Raw genomic sequence first — 16,753 nt, 5'->3', positions numbered from 1 at the left:
TGAGATGACCCGCCCTGCTTCGCAGTCACGGCGAGCTAGGAAGCCAAGGTTACGACCGCGGGCGGCTTCGGCTTGACAGCGCGAGGGCTCAGGCCGAGGCTGAAGCAGAGCGATCGGCTGCACGCCGGTCCCGGAACCCTTCAGCTCCACCGCCTGCGCGCGCCGGCGGCGGTTGCGGCCCCGCGTCGGGAGGACTTCCGGCGTGTGCCGGGGTGGCCGGATGACGTGGCTGAGTCAGAGGAAGAGGCTCGGAGGCCGGGGGGCGGGGGCGGCGCGGAGCGGGCGGTGACGGCGGCGGAGGCAGCGGCTGGGCCCGGGCCCCGTGCGTCTGTCCGCGCCCGGTGGATGTGAATCGGCGGCAGCGGCGGAGGAGGAGTCGGTGGGCCGGCGCCCGGCCTGTGGGAGCGCGGAGGATGAGGCCGCTGCCGGGCGCTCCTGGCGTGGCGGCGGCCGCCGCGTTGTTGCTGCTGCTGCTGCCCCGGGCTCGGTCTGACGAGCACGAACACACGGTGAGGCGAAGCGAGCCGCGCGGTCGCCCCCGGCCCGCTCCCCCGCTTGCCTCCCCCGCCAGGCCGGGTGCGGCCTGGAGGCCCCGGTGCAGCCCCGCGTCCGCCCGAGCGCTCCTTCCGGTCGGGCATGGCGGGGCCGGATCCGCGGGAGCTGGGAGGAGGCATTTTCGAGCACTCCCGGCGGCCTGGGCCTTGCTCCTCGGCTCCGCCTCTCAGGGCTGGGGCGCGGGGGGTCGCTCAGTAGCGGGCTCTGGAGCCGGGAAACCGGACGCTGTGGGACACAACACGGCGGAAGATGGATGCACCGTGTTCACCAGGCGCTTGCCAGCCAGGAAATACCCATCACTTCGTGGCCCGCTCCGGCCTTTTCCCTCTGTCCTCTGTCGGAACCGGATTTAAACGGTGGGGTGGGGGGACAGCTTCAGTGAACCGGAGGTGTGAACGGTTTACACGCAGACACGTCTTCACCCCGCACGCACTAGGTCCCAGGCCTTTCCTGTAACTTTGTCCGGCTCCCTGAGTCCCCAGAAGACGTCGGGTCCGGGTGGTCGGCCTCTAACTGGGGCAGGTCTGACCCGAGGGGCTCGAGTCACCCAGCCCTCAGGCCACACCCCCACTCCCTTTTGCATTTGGTCTGAAGTTGATTGGCGGCTTATTTAATTGTATTTTCACATCAAAGCTTGGATTTAATGACGCTAGAATTGACTTTCACCTAGAGCTGTACGCTGTGGTTTTCTTTTTTTTCAGAGTGATAGATGCGGGAAGCAAGGAAAGTTAGATAAATCTAGAAGATTGCTTGGCGAATAATTGTTTTTGTTTTATTGATAGAAATTTTGCCTGAGAAGTTGTGTATATGGAGAATGTCCGGTTATAGCTGATCGGTGGGGAAGTGAGGGCATTCTCATTTAAGGGGCCAGACTTTAAGGTTTTGTTTGTAATTAACAAAACTTTGTTCTATGGCCTGGATTAGCTGACATCTTATTTTAGCCAGAATCTAATTGTGTGTATATGTAAGTTTTTTCAGAGAAACACTGAATTGGTAATTTTTTTTTCTTTTGTATAGTATACAGAGACTATGTATAGACTGGAATGATTTAAGTACCCAGCAAGTATCCTTTTGTTCAGTAGTTTAAAAGAGTATTTGATAATTTTTTAGTACTTCAGTTTCCTCAACTTTTATTAGTCCCACCATATAGACATACAGATTTATATTATATACTTTTTAAATCTTGTATTTTATATCTCTATTAGGAGAGGCCTTAGTTTATAATTTAATAAATTGTAAGTGTACAAAAACTAGCATAATTCACAAATTTAATATGTAAGTGGCAGTTTCCATGATAAACATTTTAAAGTTTATTTACTCTTATTTTATGTGACAGTTTTGCCCGAATAAAAGTATGTGCATCATGTATGTGCCAAGTGTCTTAGAGGCCAGAAGAGGTGTCAGAGCTGGGGTTACAGTGAATGCTGAGAACCAAACCTGGGAGCTCTGCAAGAGCAACAGTGCTCTGAACTGCTCAATTCAATCAAATATTGCTAGGAATGTCATTTATTTACTTCATTCATTCATTCATTCATTCATTCACTCACTCACTGGGATTGAACCCAGGCCCTTGTGTGTTGTAGGTACATACTCCACTACTGAATGGAATGTTTCTTTTTTTGAGACAGGGTATATTTGTGTAGCCCTTGCTGTCCTGGAACTGGCTCTGTAGACCAGGCTGGCCTCAAACTCACAGAGATCCGCCTGCCTTTGCCTCCCAGTGCTGGGATTAAAGATGTGCACTATCACGTCTGGCTATACCTGGGATGTTTTAATTTTTATGCATATAAAATATTTGATAAAAGGAGACTTCCCACCCCTCACCCTTCACCCCCGGTACTGGGACTAAAAGACATGGCTTCACAAATGCCAAGCAAGGCTGTATCTCTGATCTGCACTATTGTCCCAAAAGGACTTAGTGTGAAGATGATATGGCACATGTGAGATGGTTTCTGGACAAAAATTGAGAAAATCATTGCATGTCTACATTGAACAGATCCTTTACTTTTTCTAAGTTTCTTGTAAATATTTCTTGAAACATAGATCTTCACCTTGGCTGGATAATAGGGCTCTCTCTAATCAAGTAATTTTTTTTTTTTTTTTTTAAATTCTAAGAAGGCAGAAGTAGCTAGTGAAGACAGAATTGATATTTTGGGAAGAGACAAATTGTCAAGTGAAGATTGCTGAGTGGGTGTTTAAAAAAACACTGTGGGATTAAAATTTTAATTAAAGAACATCTTTCACAAGCTAAGCTTGCCCCTTAGACCATTTCCTGTTAAGACATCACAGATGTGACACCAATACGACCTGGAATAGTATGTGCTTGGTCCTGTTGTAAGTGCTCTCTCTTTATTAACTCACAGTAAGTGTATATTGCTTGTGGTGTGCAAGGCCCCAGTTTGAAATCACAGAACCCCCAAATAAATAACCTTGGGAAGCGGATGATGCACCCTTCTAATAGATAAGGAAAGAGGACTAGAGAGGTGGTCATGTGTAGGAGGTTGCACCCAGTAGTGATAGAGGTGGGATTTGATTCCACACATTCTGCAAGTAAATAAGTCTTGAAAACAAATGGTCTGTGTCTTCGTATATGGGTATGGTGTGTGTGTGTGTGTGTGTGTGTGTGTGTGTGTGTGAGAGCATGCGTGTAGAGGTTAGAGGTTTTTTTTTTTCACTGGTTCTCAAGCTCACTCAGTAGGCTGGACTAGCTAGTCAACAAGCCCCAGGAGCCCTCCTGTCTCCCTCCCAAGTGCTGGCATTGCAAGTGTTACCACCTCCTCTGTTTTCTTATGTGGGTAAAGGACTTCACCAACTGAGCCACCTTTGTAGGCCATGGTAATGTCTTTAGTCGACTCAGGTGATGTACTCTACAGCTCATTTATTTTAAAACAGGATTGTAAAAAAATTGATAGAACTTTTGGGTGTGTGAAGAAACGTTTGGATGAGCCTAGGTCCATGTGTTGTTACTGGGAAGTCCGTACTAGCGTTGGAAGGAGTAGGGCTAGCTTGTGGGCACAGTGGGCAGGTGGCATGAACAGTCAGGCAGGACTCTACTCTCATTGCCCACTCATCACCATCTTGAAGTTACTTTTGAACAAAGGGTCCTGCCTATTTCTTAATGCTTTTAAAATATTTTTATTTGTAAAAATTTGTTATTTATGCACATGTGCCTGTATCAGAGTGTGTGCATGTGTGCATTTGCCCTTGGAGGCTATAGGAAGGTGTTGGATCCCTTGGAACTGGAGTTTTAGGTGGTGGTGAGCCAAACCATGGTCCTCTGGAAGATAATTAGCACTCTTAACTGCTTGGCCGTCTCTCTAGTCCTTTGCTGTTGATCTTTTTGGGGGATGGAGTCTCAGTGTTGGCCAAGCCAGTCAGGAATTCTTGGCTGAGTTCAAGTGATTCTCCTGCTTTTTGAATAGCTGAGGCTAGTAGTATGCATCATTATTCCTGGTTAGATAGTTACATTTTGTAATAGGTTCCCCAAATTAGTAGCTGGTTCTAAGGAGGAGTGACTACTACTTATTATCCCCAAAGTCCTCCTTTCTTTCCCCTTTCTGTATCTACTACTTACCTAGGATTTAGCTTGCCATTTGATCCAGATAGTATTCTTGTGGGAGATGGTTCTACCATATAGACTTGGAACTGACATTCAGGCTGGCAGGCTTAGCAGCAAGTACCTTTACCCACTGAGCCCCCAGTATTCTTTATGGGCTGATTGATCCAAAATTCTTCTGATAATCTTAGAAAAATAATGAGAAGAGAATGTGCTGTCAACTTCTGGAAAGTGTGCTCCTTTTAGTTTTTAAAAGTTGGACTGTAGATTATAGGACATACTGTTTGAAGTTAAAACTAAAGAATACTTCCACTCACTGAACACAGTCTCTTATTACATGATTGTAGGGTCATCAAAAGCCAGATGTAGTGCTACACACCTTTAATCCTAGCACTGGGAGACAGGCAGATAGACCTCTGTGAGTTCCAGGCCAGCCAGGACTACATGAGGATCCCCCCCCCCCCCCAAAGGCCTTTAAGTGAAGGGAGTAAGGGTTGCTCGGTGGGTGAAAAGCACTTGGGGGTTTTATGGGTTCTTTTTCTCAACATGATCACAAGGTTGTGTCTTGTCGTTTGTGTCCCCCTTCACACCTGCTACATATGTGCTGTGGCACTGTGCTTAGTCTGGGAGTACTCAGCTAGTGTCTGCTGAGTGACTTGCGTGTGTAGGTAACCATTAGGGACAAAGATCCTCAGTGCTGGAAGCATGAAGCTTGCTTAAAGCACAGTGATCGAAAAGGTCATAATCTTAGGTTCCCTCCTGGGACCCCGTTTCTTTGTAGTCCTTTGTAATTGTAGTTTCAGGACTTCTGATGTGGGGAGGACCCCACTTGTGTCTAGGATGGCTTACTTGCCCTCTACCAGAAACATTTTATATTGTACCACTGATTTGGAAAAAGGGTTTAAGAAAGACTTATTTTCTGTGTATGGATGTTTGGCTTGTATAAAGGTACTATGTGCATGCAGTGGCCATGAAGACCAGAGTGGGCCTTAGATTCCCCCTAGAACAGGAACTACAGCTGGCTGTGAGCTGCCATATGGGTGCTGAGAACTGAACCTGAAGCCTCTCCAAGAGCAGCAAGTGCTCCTAACTACTGAATCAGCTCTCTAGCCCTTGAAGTAGGATTTGTTTGCCTGGCAAAGCAGCCTTTGTCTTACTCTGTTAGAAGTATAGGAATGTTAGAAACATATTTGAAGGTTTATCTTGAGAATACAGCATGTCCTGTAAGTGAGTTTGTGAATGTGCTGGTACAGATTTGACTTGTAGGAAATGCTGTACTTGAACCTGTTTTGGGTTGTACTTAATGATAGACTGAAAGTTTAGGTACAAAGCTATTTTAAGAAAGAATGGTTATTTCAACCTATGATTCAAAACTGCACTTCCAATTTATTTTTATTAGCTTCCTTATGTGTGGTTTTAAATAATTGAAAGGCTTTTGAAACTAATTTCTGAAATATTTGCAGAAACGGATTTTGCTTTCTCTGGTAAAAGCACTTTGAAGTCAACATGTTCCTTTCCTGTAAAATGAAAGGTAGCATTGGAGGCCTTATCCTGAGCTCCTGATCCTTAGTGTGCAGCATAATTTCTGATTTCCTGATTTTAGAAAGAGGTCAGCAACAGGTTTTTCAGTGTTCCTCTTGAGGGAAAAATTGACGACCTCTGTCAGGGAATAAAACTTTGGGGTCCTCACCTCAAACAAACAGAATAAATGGGACCCAACACTATACTTGAGAAGGTCTTGACTTTAGAGATCAGGGTGCACGTAGTATCTGAAGTTTTCCTTTAGGGCAGATTCAAGTCTCAAGTGAAAAGGTTGGCCCTGAGGCTGTGCACTTTTGTTATTCTGTACAGATATGCTTTTTTTAAAAAATTCATTTTTCCTTTTTGGTTCATAAAACTTTTTAGAAGTCAGCAAAAGTATAGTGCTAAGTTGTAAACTTGGTACTAATAATTATATAAGCTTGAACAATTTATTTATGAGACAAGGTCTTCCTGGGTAACCAAGGCTGACCTAGAATTTGCTATGGAGCTTGATATGGCATCAGACTTCTTTTGCCTCTACCTCAGCCTTCCAAAGGCTGGGATTTACTGGTGTAGTCTACCATTTCTGGCTATTTAACATCGCTCTTGTTTTTGCTTTGAATCTGTAAAACAGGCATGATATGGCCTATCTTACAGAGTTTTGAGAAGAGATCATGTTGACACAAAGGCTTTAGGACTATGCCTAGCTGCTGGTATGTGGTTATAAAATGGCAGCTAGTGTGGTGCTACCACTGAAGCTGATAAGGTCATGCTGTGCTAGGGGGTGGTCGGTTAAGACCTTACCTGACAAATTGAGAAAGGAGTGGTCAGCACTTCTGAAGGGCAAGTGGAATTGGACTACCTGGAGAAAAGATGGGGGGCATGGTGGATTACAAGGAGAGACAGAAGAGAAAGGTGACGTACAAGAGGAGAGGAGGACAGGGCCTTTCAACTGGAGTGGACGGTGCGGAAGGAGTGTTCCAGGGAGAGGCTTCTGAGGGTTGGGAGAAGCTGCGTTCTCCTTTCTTCCCCACTTCCCAGAGGCTTCAGACGGAAGGAATTACTGTTATGCTAGGGACCTCTGCTGTGCTTCCTTGACAGTCCTTTCCTCCAGACACATTGCTCGGTAAACTTTAAATCCTGTTTCTAAGTGCCGTTGCCCAGTGCAGTTTTCCTAAGCAAAGTATTTTAAGTGTTTGCTAGGACTTGTTGGGATGTTTTGGGAGGGAATTAGACCCACCTTTACCGCAGAAGCTAGTTTCTAAGAGGTAGATTAGTGAAGGAAAAGCCTTCTTCCAGACTTCAGGAGCTCAGAGAATTTGTCTGCAGCTTGAGGGGAGAAAAGGCTCTCCCATCTCCTTACACAGTTCGTTGAAATCTTCCTTTTGGTTCTTTGAGCTTCAAGATATCTTTAAACATGTTTTTTCTCTTAAGATAAAACTGGTTTTTCTTGAGACAGGATCTTACTCTGTAGCCTAGACTGGCTTCAAACTCATAATCCTCCTGCTACAACTTCCTGAGTGTACGATTAGTATGTGCCACCATGAGAATGAATTCTTGACCTTGCTCGGGAGCTCTTATTTTCAGAGTCAAATAAAGTCTAGGATGAAGTAATAAACATTTTGAGTTCATTGTATTTGAGTGCATAAAGGAGCCCTGTGAAAGAAGTGAAGCATTGTTTCACCTGCAACTCCAGTGTGCTCCAGATTACTATTTGAGTCCTGTTCCCAGAGAGTCGTAGACTGCAGAATGGGACATGTTGTTACAGTTCTTACAGTTCACCTGCAGCTTTGTGTTTCTGGCCACTACCTTAGTCCTAGAGAACATCTTAGACCAGAGAATGTGCACATTTTTGTTGTAGTTCTTGGCTTCACAGATGTTCCAGATGACTAACCTCAGAATGTGGGTTTAATGTACATGGTAATCCTTGAACTGTATCAGTGTATATAAAATAAGTGAATGGCTTACTTTAAAGAAAAAATTATGTTTTTTTTTTTTTTTTTTTTGGTTTTTCGAGACAGGGTTTCCCTGTGTAGCTTTGCGCCTTTCCTGGAACTCACTTGGTAGCCCAGGCTGGCCTTGAACTCACAGAGATCCACCTGGCTCTGCCTCCCAAGTGCTGGGATTAAAGGTGTGCACCACCACTGCCCGGCTAAAGAAATAATTATGTTATTTTTTAAAATTTCTAAACAATACACATATTGTGAGGTTTATCTCAAAGGTGTTTTCTTGTACAGACTTGGCAGGATTCATGGCCAGGTTCTCATTAGTGGGCACTTCTATATGCTCTTCCATTCTCAAGTGTTGTGCCCTCTCCTATCTTTTATCTCTGATGTTATAGTCAGTGCATACTTGAGACCAAGTCTCCAGTGAACTTTAACATGTCACCATTTCTTCAGTGTCTACCAGTGGTATTAAATACTTTTGTACATTGTAACATTTCGACTTGGTAAGTAGGTTTTAATTCTTGGAACTCTAATAGAGAGGAGTGGTTGTTGTAGATCTCAGTTTGGAGGATTCTGAGGGTGTGTAAGTAGAAAGAAGTACTTTGATTAGTGCTCTGTGGTTGTGCATTATGGGAGAACAGTGACTTACATACAGACCTGTCAATCGTGCCCCCGAATAAAAGGAATGGTTATGGATGGAGGTCTGTGGAGACATCTGTACTCAGACCCTTGATTCTTTACTTCACAAGTGGAGATTAGCTGTAGTAGTTCCCTGAACTTAATTGAAGCAGCTTATGGTTTTCTTTATTACTATTCACTCTGACTTTTCTCTGCTAAAGTGGAATTAATTGTTCCTTTGTTGTTGCTACAATAGCTCTCTGTAATCATAACCTTTCCGCCATTGTTAATCATTTACTTGTATGGTTCTGTGTGGATTGGGAACTTGAAGGAAGAAAAGTAATTTTTATTTTTGAGACATGATCTGACTATGTAGCTCTGGCTGGTCTGGAATGCACTGCATAGACCAGGCTGGCCTTGAACTTAGAACCTCCTTTCTCTGCCTCCCAGATGCTGGGATTAATGTGTCACCATGCCTGGCATATACCACTCTGCCAAGCAAGAAGGATCTTTTTATTGTCCTATGTCTTCATATCTAACTTAGGGCTTGCTATATGCTGCCTGTGTATTTGAACAGTAAGATAGTTTTTGTGTCTTTGGTGACCTGAATGATGTCTTGTGTGAAAATCAGGCATTTAGTATGTTTTAGGGTGGTGGTGTTATGAGCAGAAAGGAAGAAGCCGATTTTTGGGGTAAGAGTAGATAAGTTAGTGGTATGGGGTTCTTTAGAAGACAAAGACCCTTGGGTTTGAATCTCCTTGTCTAGAGAATTGTAGTATCATTAGGAAAACAGAGTTGAAACTGGTGGATTTGAGTAGGGTGAATTTGGTTGTAAACATGGTAGGTTTGGGGTGGTGATGGTTGTACGCCTTTAATCCCAGCACTTGGGAGGCAGAGCCAGGCAGATCTCTGTGAGTTAGAGGCCAGCTTAGTCTATAGAGCTAGTTCCAGGACAGTCAGGGTTACCCAGAGAAACCATGTCTCAAAAAACCAAAAAAGAAAAAAATGATAGATTTTTGTTGAAAGTGTTTATTGATCAGTTTTCTGTGGGAGAACTGGAAATAGAAATTCCTGTAGTTGCTAGTTGGATAGCTTCCTGTTACATGATTTTTTCCCCCCTTTTCCCTTTAAGGGATCAATAGGGTGGGGAACACATTCTGTTAAAAACAGGATCCTCAGTGACCAACACAATTGTTGGCACATGCTAGGCACTTCGTAAATATTATTCCATTGGATCAACTTTTTTACTGTTAGTTAACTTTATTTACTGATCTTGTAGATGACCAGAGTTTGGTTCCTAGCATCCATACAGAGCAGCTCACAAATCCTTGTACCTCCAGTTCTGGGTAGATTTGATGCCTCTGGAGTGCGCGCGCGCGCGCGCGCGCACACACACACACACACACACACACACACACACACACACGCATGCACGCACACAATTTAAAAATATTTTAAAAAAGAAATCTGATAGTGTCTAGTTAATATTGCTATGAATTTTAAATTCATAGAGATTTTAAGAAATCTTTGGCAGATCTACTGCTGGGCCATACAAAGTTGAAGTTGGCTGTCCTGGTCCTATATGTGGCGACATGTAATATTCACTGATAGTTAGAGTGAATCTAGATATCTAGATAGTTAGATAATTAATTATTCAAAGAAATATACATGCAAGGAGAGTCTTTCTTGACAGGTGGGATTGGCTTTGATTGTTCCCATGCTGGTTTCACAATGTTGCTTTTCTCTTTTTAGTTATTTGTCTCTTGTCTAGTACTTTGACCAATATCTGTGGGAAAGACTGAGAGAAGGAAGGTTGTATTTATTTGTGCTGACATTAGTTTGTGGGAGGAGGGAATCTAATGATTAACATGAGGGTCTAGATAAGCTGTTAATTTTGTTTCCTCCTTCCTTGTGCAGGTTTCCCTGTCAAATTTTGTTGGTTTAGGGCTTACTATTACCTACTTTACGAGCCGTTGGACTTTTTAAAAATACTGTCTTTTGTAAAACAAAGTTTGGAGACAATGGATCCTGAGACCACAGTCAGAATAAAATTTTAGAATCATGAAGCGTGATTTTGAAAGTGTGGGCATTGCTACTCAGATTAAGTTTCTACTGTTTCACCTTTTTAGCATGAATGTAGACAATACAGTTAACTGAATTAGACATTTTAAAAGCACATGTCTTGTTTTTCTTGTTACAGTATCAAGATAAAGAAGAAGTTGTTTTATGGATGAATACTGTTGGACCCTACCACAATCGCCAAGAAACATATAAATACTTTTCACTTCCATTCTGCGTAGGGTCAAAAAAAAGTATCAGTCATTACCATGAAACTTTGGGAGAAGCACTTCAAGGAGTTGAATTAGAATTTAGTGGCCTGGATATTAAATTTAAAGGTAGGTCAACATTAATAGTCCTTGCTGACATTGGGGCCAGGTAATTTTATTATATGGGGTTGTACATTATAGGCTGTTTAGCCAAGTAAATTGTTAACAGAATGCTTCTCTAACATAGTTCTATCTGAAAAGTATTTTTTCTGGTAAATCTTTAGTTATTAGATACATATATGGCCAGGAAAGACCTCATAAAATTCATAGTAAATAAGTTTTGGAGGTGTGGGTCTCCAAAGGGATATGTGGTTTCTGAGAAGTTCGTGTAAAACCACAGATTTAACTTGTACAATATACTCAGAGTGTAATTCATCCTCTTAGCACCTATAGAATATTTAAGATTTAAGTCAGACACTGTTAAACTTGAGAGGAAGCCTATGGAGCTGTCTGTGAAACGGTGTATTTAATCTTAGTGTGTTCTTCTGTGAAGTTTGTTAGAGTATTCCCTGCACAGGCACTGGTTCCTGCACAGGCACTGGTTCCTGCACAGGCACTGGTTCCCTGCACAGCCACTGGTTCCTGCACAGCCACTGGTTCCTGCACAGCCACTGGTTCCTGCACAGGCACTGGTTCCTGCACAGCCACTGGTTCCTGCACAGCCACTGGTTCCTGCACAGCCACTGGTTCCCTGCACAGGCACTGGTTCCCTGCACAGGCACTGGTTCCTGCACAGGCACTGGTTCCCTGCACAGGCACTGGTTCCCTGCACAGCCACTGGTTCCCTGCACAGCCACTGGTTCCCTGCACAGCCACTGGTTCCCTGCACAGGCACTGGTTCCCTGCACAGGCACTGGTTCCTGCACAGGCACTGGTTCCTGCACAGGCACTGGTTCCTGCACAGGCACTGGTTCCCTGCACAGGCACTGGTTCCCTGCACAGCCACTGGTTCCCTGCACAGCCACTGGTTTCCTGCACAGCCACTGGTTCCCTGCACAGGCACTGGTTCCTGCATAGGCATAGGTAGTACTATGGCTAAAGCATCTCTAGGAAGTTGGAGTTATGCAGAATCTTTAGTCAGGGGTCTTGATTTTTAATAGAACATGAGCATAGTTCTCGGGAGCTTTGATTTTAGCTTCATTTCTTTTTCTGTATCAACTAGTAAAATTATTTGCTCCAGTTTTGACTTCATTGAGTCCATGGGTGTATAATATGAATAGGAACTGCCTTCTGATATTTTTAGAGCATTGGGAGTAGGCTATGAAATAAGATATGAAGGAAATGTTACTTTGATTTGTTAAATTATGTTATTTATCAGGTTTTTTTGTTACTGTTTTGAAAATGGGTGCACATTTTATACCTCCCCCATAATGTCCCTTGGGACTTAATTATAAAATTGAATTGTAAATTTAAAACACAGTGGTGTGGCCTATAATTTTATGAGTGTTAGAAACATAGCCTGAGGCATATGTTTTAATTTAATAAGATAATTGAAATATTTAATCACAAACATGAAGAAACTAAATTGGAACATGTGATCTTTGAGAGTCTCAATACTATATTTATCCACCTAGTGTCTCCTTTTCCATATTCGGGAGACATGTCTCATTTAATAGAGAGGAGCCAGTGAGAGAGAGTAAACCCACAAATCCTGCTTTGGTGTAGTGATTTCATTGGATTTGAAGCCCTTATGCCTTACTTATCTGAAGAAATATTTCTTCAGCAGTCTTTAACCTTCCTTTCTTCTTCTACTTCTTTGAGTCTGAGATGGAGATAAATGGTTAGAGGCTGTTTCCATGAGCTTGAAAGTGAGGTTTATTTTCTTTTCAGATTAAGCTAAACACTTGAGGGATGAAAGAACTACCAGTTGTTATTCTCCTGAAAGGTAGCAGTCCTTGGGGCCTAGCCAGCTAGCTCTACGCCTTAGCTGAATACTGCCAAAACAGCTGCTTAACTTGGGTAGTCCACATGAAGTAGCCAGTGGGAATTGATTTTTGTTTCCCACTACTGTAGGCTTTAGTTTCTTTGGTTCATGGATAGAGATGGTCATGCTTTGGAAGTGTTCCTGATTGTTACTCCTATTTTTATAAACTTTGAAAGGTAGAATGCACTTTTGGAGACCCAGATATGGGCAATTTGTTCATGGCACATCACACATACTAATAATGCTATAGATGCCAGACCAGTACTGTCTCAATGTGAAGCATTTATTTGTTTGTTTGTTTGTTTATTATTTTGAGGTATGTTAAGATAGGGACTCATGAAACTCAGACTGGTCTCAAATTTGCTGTGTAGCTGAGGCAGGCCTTGAGCTTCTTACTCTCTTGTCTGCACCTCCTGAGTGCTGGGATTGCACACATGCACCAGCTACTATTGGTTCTTAGTTTTTCATTTCAAGCATTTGACTGTTAATGATTTTCTGAAGGTATATTCTTATGAAGTAAAATTTTGAAAACAACACACATACACTGCACACACATGCATATAAACACACACACACACACATACATGTGTCCAGAAAGTTACTTTTTTTTTTTTAACCTAGCAGATTCTATCAGGCTAATTGGATTGGTACCATTTTGTAGTATTGAAGGTCACTAGAGAGATTATGCTAAGGAACTAACCATAGTCTTGGTCTGAAGACAGACCGTTTTAAGATGCCTCTCACTTCAGATTTTATGCACAGCTTTCTTTCTTTCTTTTCTTTTCTTTTTTTATATGCTAGTGCTAGACAAAAATGCTAATTGAGGCCATTTAGAGAAAGTGCCTTAAATATAAGCATAGGTCTATGTTAGGATCATTGAGCCAGGCCTGATTTCATTCCTTTCTGATTATGGATACTACCTCTTAGAACACTGCTGTTATGGAGTGGAAAGAACTTGTGTTTTAGAGTCAGACATGGTACAGCTCAGCTCTGCTTGTGTGTACTTGTGTGGCTATAGGCAGATAATTCAATCTCTTTCATCTTTTGTAGTTCTTGTCTGAGAAACATGGGGAATAATATACCTGATAGAATCACTAAGTTTTAAGTGAGATAGTGTACTTTTAAAAGTACCTGGTATATAGTTTATGTTTGAGAAATGGTGATTGCTGTGCCTACTAATATACATAGTATGGATCTGAATTCTACTTGTTTGTATATTATCAGTTCTGATTATTAGTTTACTGATCATAGAATTGTATGTGTTCCCAAACTACTGTACTCTCCTGCTGGGTCCATTAGGCTAGTGCATTCTTGCACACCCTAGCTGCTAAGACTGAGTAAGCTCTTAATAAATTTTCTTGCACCTGGACAGTGTGTACTTTTATGACAATTGGTTCTTTTTGATTATTAAATGATCTGAATCAATTATGTTTGTTTTGTTGCTCTCTCGCTCTCTGTCTTTCTCTGTCTCTTTCTTTTTCTCCGCCCCCCCTCTGTGTGTGTGTGTGTGTGTGTGTGTGTGTGTGTGTGTGTGTGTGTAAAGGTATTACCATGTGGGCCAGGTTAGCCTAAGCCTAGAGCTTATTGTATATCCCTTGCTGGCTTTTGCTGATGTTGGCTTTGAACTTACGATCCTCTGTCTCAGTTTCCCAAATGCTGAGATTACAGGTGTGAGCCATCATGCCTACCTGGGATAGTATTCTTAACCAGAGGAAGTCACTGCTCAGCACCTTTCCCTATTATTTGAGAATCCTATGGTATAATAAAGGGCATTGATAGTTGAAAAATAGTAACTTTTAGGGATTCTTTCTTTCCACATACTATATTAGTTTTCTTTTAAATTATTTCTTCTTTGAATACTCTAACCTAATATACAGATGGCATTTTGTGTTTCTTTTTACCTTGAGTGGTTTGGTAAATTTAGAATTCTGCAACTATGGAGAAATGTCAGTGCTGTTTAAATCCTTATAGACTAACATCCTGGCTGCTCCCATTCCCAAAGGCAACATTTCCAGTCGGATATCTGCCTGGGTGGAATAGTCCTGACTGCCAAAGGATGGGGAAAGAACTTGGAGTAGCAGGTCTACTCCTTCAGTCTACTCCTCACCCTCTTTTCAGTCCCTAACTTCTGCTGTTTCCACTGTTACTACTTCTGGAGCCCTAGGAATTCTTGAGAGGAAGTGCTGTCTCTGTTTCCTGTGCAGGGGACAAGTTGAGGGTATTCATTTAGCTGTGTGGTGGGTAAGGAAAGAACATGAGCATCCAGCCTCATAGCCTTTTTAATTCCTTGTCGTTGTCATCATTTTATAATTCTTCATCTTATTTGAGTAACAACCTCAGCTCTTTTTTGTTTTTTAAAGACAAGATCTTGTTAAGTACCACAGGTTAGCCTCAAACTCGTGCTCTTTCTGTCTCTTGCCTTCTAAGTCCTGGGATCATGTCCATTCCATAAAAATATTTGCATGTAATTACTCTATATGTTCAGCCCTTATATCTGTTTGTATTTCAAGGTCTGCAGTATCTTATGCATTCTGTTTCTGGGCAGCTCTCTTGTTCTGTTTTCCCCTGTGTTATGTCGCTGGTCATAGTCTCTCTCTGTTTTTCTTTTTCCAAAAATGTATTAAGCTCTTCTTTTCATTTGTGATGGTTTGGATGAGAACATCCCCACAGATCAGATATTTGAATACTTGCTCACTGTATTGTTGGTGGTGCTGTTTGGGCAGGTTTAGGAGGTATGTGTGGCCTTACTGGAGAAAGTATGTCCCTGGGGATGGGCTTTGAGGTTTCAAAGCCATTTCAGTTTGCTCTCTCTTTTTGGTGCTGTGGTTGGCTATGGGAGCCCTCAGCTTCTGCTCCAGCTACCATACTTGCCTCCTGCCATGTCTGCCCTGCTGTGATGGACTCTCTCTGAGCTGTAAGCCCAGCAGACTTCCTTCCTGCTGCCTTGGACACGGTGTTTTGTCACAGCAGTAGTAAAGTGCTGTCCCTGTTTCCTGCTTTTTGTCCTGATGGACTCGCAGCCTTGTACTGCGGACATTTGAGGGGTTTTAGTCAGAAGAAAACCTCCTGTGCTTAGACTTGCCTTGATATCTGGAGGTATGAGAGCTTGCTGCTAGATTTTTCTTCCTGTTGGTTTCAATCAATCCGTGTTTTAACCAGACCAAACAGTTAGAATCTGAAATTTGTCAGTTCTTTGATTCTTTACTGCCTTGTGCTAATTGTAATACAGTTTTGGTACATAACATTTAGAATCTACAGAAGACTACAAAAATAGAAATTTCTATTTATCTAAATTGTTTAAAAATATATAAAATTAAATGAAGCATGTTTGCAAACTCCTGTAATTGTAACACTTGTGAGACTGAGGCGGAAGGATTGAGAATTCCCAGTCAGCCTGGGTCCATGGTGAGATCCTGTCTCAGAAAGTGACAGTTGGATTCCTGTTGCGTATTATTTTTTAAAGCTCATTCCCTATATAGTGCTTATTTGATATGTCAGTATTGAGTATTTCCTACTCAGTAAGTTATATGTAATTATTTTATACTCCTTTTTGCTCATACCATTCTATGGGTTTATTCTTCAAATGTGGCTGCGTACTACTCTGTAATTAGGAGATGCAGTCTCCCCGCTCTAATTACAAGATGATTTGCCCCTCCCTTGCTTTTTTTCTTTCTTTTTAGAAATAACAGATTTATCAGTTTTTGGGTAAGGTATTGTAATGTACCTATAAACCTTTTACAAGCCTAAGTTCTTAGAAGTAGAAGTACTAAATCAAAGGTTTTACGCACACATACACACACAGAGTTTAAAGGCAATAAACATTTTAAGGCAGTTTCTTTTCCCTTCTTCCCTTTCTTTCTTCTTCTTCTTCTTTTTTTTTTTTTTTTTAGTATTAGGGATTGAGCTGAGGAGAGGACCTTGTGAACACTAAGCAAAGCAAATTCTAATGCTCCTCTCCCCTTTTTATAACTTTTTAATTTGAGATACAGCCTTGCTAAGTTAGATGGCCTAGCTTTGAGCTTCCTCTGTAGCTCTGGCTGACTTTGAGTTTGCAATCCTTCTATATTAGCTTCCAAGTAGCTAGGATTACAGGGTTGTACCACTAAGCCCAGTAGCAGTTCATGATCCCTATTACCAAACAGCCATCTGCAAACTGCGTGGTTTATGCTGCCAGTCAGGTTGCTCAGTTAATCTGTACTTCTTCCATAGTTTTTAAATTAGCTGTGCATATACCAATATTTCCAGTCCATCTTTTTTTTTTTTTTTTTAAATCTATTTGGCAGTTATTGAGTATGTAATTGCATTC

General features: G+C 42.2%; 1 protein-coding gene across 1 annotated transcript in view; it reads left to right on the top strand.

Moving 5' to 3' along the window:
* The first annotated feature begins 245 nt into the window (after positions 1 to 245).
* Positions 246 to 16,753, top strand: part of Tm9sf3 (transmembrane 9 superfamily member 3) — a 59,231-nt gene continuing 42,723 nt past the window's right edge. Inside the window, exons 1-2 of the mRNA XM_036169237.1 lie at positions 246 to 509; positions 10,397 to 10,592. Coding sequence (XP_036025130.1) covers positions 414 to 509; positions 10,397 to 10,592 — 292 coding nt within the window. The 5' untranslated portion in view covers positions 246 to 413. The remainder of the gene's footprint in view (positions 510 to 10,396; positions 10,593 to 16,753) is intronic.

The sequence above is a fragment of the Onychomys torridus genome, chromosome 1, assembly GCF_903995425.1.
Source record: "Onychomys torridus chromosome 1, mOncTor1.1, whole genome shotgun sequence".
Classification (NCBI taxonomy): Eukaryota; Metazoa; Chordata; class Mammalia; order Rodentia; family Cricetidae; genus Onychomys; species Onychomys torridus.
Note: the sequence above shows the minus strand (reverse complement) of the source record. Positions and strands in the feature narration are given on the sequence as shown.